A 6,918-nucleotide genomic window follows, 5' to 3' on the forward strand; every position below is an offset into this window, starting at 1 on the left:
AGACCACCTCGTAGTCTCATGATAAGCATCTAAGTCAAATGGCTTAAGGACAGGAGATAGGTGATGCACAGGTGCTGGTAAAAGGTGACTTCATAAAGAATAGGGGACATGTCTGGCAGCTATAAATTTACTTAATTTCTTCAAAGTTTCTCTTTAGAGGTGTTTTACTAATTTTGTACTAATGTCTCCCTTTGCCAGTTGTAGCCAAAAATAATATGCCCTTCCTCTCATTGTTCTCGGAAAAACATCTATGAAAAAAAGACAGATTGGCATGTTTCTTTGAAATGTGGTGCATTGAAATGGTCGTTCGTGTGTGTGTGTGTGTGTGTGTGTGTGTGTGTGTGTGTGTGTGTGTGTGTGTGTGTGTGTGTGTGTGTGTGTGTGTGTGTGTGTGTGTGTGTGTGTGTGTGTGTGTGTGTGAGAAAGAGAGAGCGAGAGAGCGACTGTGTACAGGCTGTAAAAGACATGAACACGGAGCATTGCCACGTTGGCAACAGTGAGTGAATTGTGTGAGTCACCTTACTAACACCCATCTCCCCCTTATTCCATTCATATCACAATCCTTCCTTTCTTCCATATCTCAAACAGCACCATGGCTATCTATCTTCAAATGCACATTCACAAATACATAAGAATGCAGATATTACTGCCAACAACTGAAAGGTGTCTGGGAGAGATACAATAGGATAGTATAGTGAAAATAAATAAACACTTTAAAGATTACATTTTAAAACAGCAAGGATTACTGAGAATAAAAGCAATATAGGCAAAAGAAAAAAAAAGGCATGTGCATAGAGGGAGAGGCATTCTACAGAATCATCATGTTACATCATCTGTGTAATAATGAAGATATTTACAAAAACATCTATGTTTTAACTGCCACCCACCACCAATTTGTACTTGTACACCAAAGTAGTCTGTTTGGAAAATCTGTCTCTGTATTTGTGATGCTGTTCAATGTCAGCATTTTTTTAGTTTCTATCCAAATAGATGTAGCATTTTGCGTAATGAAGCTTGAATTGGAAGACAATACTTCGTCACTGATTGCATGTCAATGCTATGGAAAGATTCCTATACACTTTTCAATTTACTGATGATCGAGCCATAGGAATGCAAATCTATTTGGGGTACAATAAAAGATTTATAATATGATTCATGATGTTCAATTGTCTGATACCATCACATAAATGTTAAAATGATTACAGTGATGTGGAATTCTTGTTTAATTACTTGTGTGTATTTGCAATGTGAGACTAAATAATGCTAACAGAATGCATTAGTAGTGAAGATAGTTATCAGATAGAATATAGTCTTTCCTAACAAACACTGAGTGGGTTAGCTAAAAGTTACCATAGTATCTATTCTACATAAACTCAAAATAGAGTAATAGAATCATCACATTTCAAGTTCATTCCAAGTTAACAAATCTGGGATGCAAACCCTAGCTTCTAAACCTGATTTCTGGAATATCTGTTAACTCAGAATTTGTGGAAACTGAGAGGTTTCAGAATAAGGAGTTGAGGAATAAGCATAGGTTAGTTGTTAGGCAACATACACTGTTAAGTTAACCTACTATCTAGCAGATTTATGGGACACAAGCCATAGTTAATCATTAGCACACCAGCTAACAGCTAATCTAGAGCTCAAATATTCTGTTCCTAGATTATTACATTGATTTTGCAACATACTATAGAGTGCAAAGAGTAACTGGACTATGTTTAAAATTTTTGATGTCTATTTTCACTAACTTACAATTTTTAGCCAAATTTGGCTAAATTTGGACATTCTTCACCATCAAATTTCATGTTAAACTTGTGGATTTGCCCTATGTGTAACTACAAATTGTAGCTATGCATAATATTGTGTTTATTTTAATATGCTTTCACGTTAAGCTTTTAACAGAAGACGATGAACATAATTACCTTAGCTTACTTAGCTCAAAAATTTCCCTGGATGTAAATCTGTGAAAGTCCTCAGGATATCCATAAAATTATAAGTATTTTTACTAGATTGTTTAAAATATATAAGTAGTTGGCCATCTTAACTCTTTGAATCTTACATTTCATATAGCCTGCATAGACCCACATTTTTATAACTGCTCATTCAGTAGTAAATATATGAGAATAGATTATTTTTTCATGTCCAACATTTTCTTTCAGTTCAGGTTTATTTCACAATATACTTACTTTTCTCCACTATTAAAATAATTAATAAAAGTTATGAATAACCTAATAATAGTAGGCAATGTGATGATACATTGTAGACCACAACAAATTAGCACAAGTCATGTCACTGAATGTCATTGTCTTATAATAAAATGTTCCCTCTCATATGATTAAGACAAATGGTTTCCTTCTTGGAGACACCACATCCTGACCCTGCTACAGTCTCAGCATTGCAGGTCTTAGAGCCAGGATTGAGATTTAAAAAAATGTAGTCTAAGCCAGGTTGAGTGCCTAAGGGGACTTTGAGTGGTCACCCATGAGAAGGCATGAGACTTTAATGTGCCTTGTTTGGTACTAAAGACACCCTGCCATACCACACAGTGACGCAGAGGAAGAAACACAACCATGGCTGAGAGGTCCTTAAGAGACACCGCTGCCATAAAATTACTTTTCACTAAATGGTCAAAACCATCCCTCTGCATGTATGTTTGCAAAAGGCAGGAAAGACTTTACTGAAAAAGTGAAAAAAGGCAGTTTTCAAATATTAAATTTACTTACCAATTTGCAAAAGGTGTGTAAAAATAATATATGACTTTATGTGTTAATATAAAACAAAGTTGAAACACAATTTTCTTACACAATGACATTCTTCATATACACCGCCTTTCATGTACTGTAAAACTGGACATGTAGACTTTATGCTATGTAAGCTACCCCAAATCATCATATGCAAAACCATTGGACATTAACCTTCTTACTGTAATTTACAGAATGACGATTAACTATAAGACTAACTATCATAACATTTAAAATTATGCTTAACAAAATATACATTTTCTGTGCTGTCAATGCTGTTTAATTACCCTTGGATTACATATGTTATATTAAAATAGAAAGTTATCACAATTAACCCAAATGAAAAGGGCTGAAACCAATTAAATAGCTGATACATGTTTAATGGCTAAATAAGATTTAGGTTATATCTGCAGTTTTATGAACTTATCTATTGACTCAGTCATATCTTTTGGAACGTCATCTGTAGTTCGTTTGCTAACTTCACTTTGTTACTTTTATATTTATATTAATAATTTAAATAAATAGTAATGTTAATTTCAAGTTAGGTTACAATAAGAAGATCTACAGTTTTTATCATTCACATTCATGCTGAATCCCATTAACATCACTCAGTTGATGATGGCTTACAAAGTTAACCATGAACATTCCTCAGTGATGTTGAGTTGATTCATTCCAGTCACTGAAATTTTAACTGGCTGTTCTAAAACTGATAACTCTGGGTATGTTGGGTCAAGTTAGTTGAACTCAGAGTTTAAAGTTTGTTAAACCTGATTTCTACAATACCTCCTTTAAATACTGTCCTGGTTCATTCATTGTAACTGTTTTGTGGTTGCTGCATTTGAAAAGCCCAACAACTTTACAGTCTTATTAATACTAAAACCAACAACAAAGGCCATTAGATCATGACTTAAGTATATTCTTTGCAATTTTGAACTTTTACAGATCAAGAAAGCATTAAAACTTAAAATGTGTTTGTATTTTTCTGGTCACTCACCATATTTCCAGCATAAAACAAAGGGTGTTCTCAAGTAGCTTTTATATGGCAGTGAAAGAATATACACTGCAGCTTGAGTCAAGTTTAACCTATGCCTTACCATATTTTCAGTGACAGACAATCTCTCTGACTGATTGAGAAGATCCAGATTACAGCCATTATCCTGGGTTCCCTTTTCCTCATTGCCAGTATTTCCTGGCTGGTGTGGTCCTCCCTCAGCCCCTCAGCCAAATGGCAACGGCAGGATCTGCTTTTCCAAATATGCTATGGCATGTATGACTTCATGGACATTGTTTGCATAGGTAAGTCATCCTCCTGGGTAAAATTACATTTGTAAATAGTCCGCAAGTAAGCAAATGTTTAAAAGAAATTTTAATTAATAGAATATCAAAATACCAGATGGTTTGTGTTTTCTGATTTAATGAAAGTGGAAAACATCTGTTGTAAAAAGCGTTATATAAATAAATTTCGATTTGAAAACAAATGTTGCCATTACAATAGTGTAACGATGAGGAGGCAGAGCAGGAAGTGGGGATGAGTAGAATAAAATAGAGACCTATGTTTATTAGCGCACACGACAAAGAAGTCGTAGCTCACAGGCTATCAGGGGTTAAACATCGACAACATCCACAATTAGACAAGAGACTTATATACGGGGACAATAATGACACAGAACAAGGATCAGATGAGAAACACGAGAGGGTGTGACCACACACACATACACACACACACACACACACACACACACACACACACACACACAGACTTCAAGGGGGAGGGGCCATATCGTGACAGAGCCCCTCCCCAACAGCACAAGGATCAGATGAGAAACACAAGAGGGTGTGACCACACACACATATACACACACACACACACACACACACACACACACAGACAGACTTCAAGGGGGAGGGGCCATATCGTGACAGAGCCCCTCCCCAACAGCACGACTCCTGGCGTGCCAGCCTATCAGGCTACATCCCCGAAACCGATGCCAAATGGCGAGGCAGGAGGACAGAGCGACCCGATACGACCCAATGCTAGTGCGAGCAGGTCAGAGGGAAGGAAGACCGAGACAAGGACAATGACAGACACAGGGACGGGCACACAAACGGGAATGGGCATAGACACAAAGGGGGAACAAAGTGATCGGTACACTAAGGGTGACAGGGACAGGTACTGTGACAGGAACAGGTAAATGCACAAAATTACACAATGGAAACTGAAAAAGTCCAGGGAAGCCAGCAGGAACCCCAGCCTGTTCCCCAGTTGTCGGCTAGGCCTTGGAGTCTGCTAATGCGGTGTCCATAACAGAGGGAGGATCCTTATGGAGGACCTCCTCCGCCTCCATCAATGGATCCCCCACATGGTCAAATTCCGAGTCAGACCAAAAACTAATATCACTATACTTCCTACCCTCTCCACGAGCTGCATAGCCTTTCTGATAGTCCATTTTAGGGATCGTAAAACCCTGCTGAGTCCAACTCTGGGTACTGGTCCTCACTGTACCAGTCCCAGTGGTCCAGCTCAGGTCTGTAGTACTCCACAGAGTCCGATCACAAGAGACTTATATACATGCAAATGACACAGAACAAGGATCAGGTGAGGGCCTGACCATGCACACACACACACACACACACACACACACACACACACACACACACACACAGAGTGGGAGGGGACGTATCGTGACAAATACTATTTAATTTTAAAATATTATTGCAGATACTGTACATTTCCATTGAATAGAAACACTTGCTATGCAATGCTTGAAATCACATGTATGCAGCACAACTATTCAGGTCTGCAACTCTGTTTAGTCAGAAACCTTTTTATCTTCCATAGTAATCTTCATCTGCTGATATCATTTGTACTTATGTAACTATAAATATAAACCATTATACAACTCTCTTGTATTTTAATTTTTTTAATTTTAATTAATTTAATTTTTTAATTTAAATCATTAATTAGTTAATATATACAATTAAAGTATTGGTTGAAATATTCATAAATATTCCAGGGCTATTTCACCAAGAGCATAGGTTGTGTTTTTTAAGATTCCTGAAATTACTGTTTTGTAATATGAATACTTTTAAAAGCAATACCTGTTTTTTTATTCACATCATGAAAAATGTGTGGAAAAAAATAATTTTTTGATGATTGTTTTCTGGTTATAATGATAATTGCAGTCTTTGTTTTTCTTCTTCTCTCTTTGTCCTTGATTTGTTTTCTCATGTTTTATTTCCTTCACTACCCTTCTCTGGTATTCTCCTCTTTCTTGATCATGCCTTCAACCCGTTTTTGTTCACAAGCCTTATAATCCATGAGGATTCATCTGTGTATTGAAGTACTAGCAAGCCGTGAACCAGCAGTGGAAAGTATTGAATTATGACAAGTCTAAAGACTTAGGGGCTTCAACCACCTCCAGCAGTAAAGAAGGGGATCAAGGGTTAAGGAGTTTGCCACACACTTCAGGCCTAAACGTCCGTGCAGGTCACACTGAGCAGCCCATTAGAACTTTACTCAACCAGCACTGTAGATACACTCTATTGCATATTCTACGGCCTAGTGAGCACCGCCTTGGAACAGCTACAAACCATAATGTCATGATGAACATTACTACTGTTTGAGATGGAAGTTTGTTTCTTAAAAATGGAACCTTGGACCTTTTCCCTCCACAAAACTCTTGATTGGCATCTTAATCTTGCTCTGTTTATGAAATCTGACAAATTTACAAATTTTGTAGCATAGGTGTGAAAAGCATACAATATAGAGAGTGGGTACAACTATTTTTAATCGGGATGCTTTAAGACCTGTTGATTAAAAAGAGACTATATAAACAGAAATTTTATATAATTTTAACTAACAGTAATTTTATCTAAACGGTTTCATCTAAATGTGTGAAAAAATCTAATAAATAAGAAAATGTGATAAAATTAGCAAATAAAGTCTACAAAAATAAATCCTTAAAAGCTTACCAAATTCCACAACTGGAGACCCAATAAACTAAAGGTGCAACCATCCACTGTATACTGCTTTGTTAATAGGACATCCTACAGATCAGCACCAACTATTACCAACTTCACAGCACCAAATAAAGAAAGACAACTTGAGTTTTGATGTATTTCTTAGATGGCAAATACAATTTTACAAATGGGATTATTATAAGACAGAAAGATTGTG

At 36.6% G+C, this 6,918-nt stretch overlaps 1 protein-coding gene across 1 annotated transcript; it reads left to right on the forward strand.

Annotated features, from left to right (window-relative positions):
- Positions 1-3,826: 3,826 nt before the first annotated feature.
- Positions 3,827-6,365, forward strand: LOC113572434 (E3 ubiquitin-protein ligase MARCHF9). The gene is given in 3 exon segments (XM_027001998.3): positions 3,827-4,041; positions 6,048-6,076; positions 6,079-6,365. Coding segments are annotated over 3 exon segments (531 nt in total).
- The last annotated feature ends 553 nt before the right edge of the window (positions 6,366-6,918 follow it).

This window comes from Electrophorus electricus, chromosome 22, assembly GCF_041902795.1.
Source record: "Electrophorus electricus isolate QZ-2024a chromosome 22, ASM4190279v1, whole genome shotgun sequence".
In the NCBI taxonomy this organism is placed as follows: domain Eukaryota; kingdom Metazoa; phylum Chordata; class Actinopteri; order Gymnotiformes; family Gymnotidae; genus Electrophorus; species Electrophorus electricus.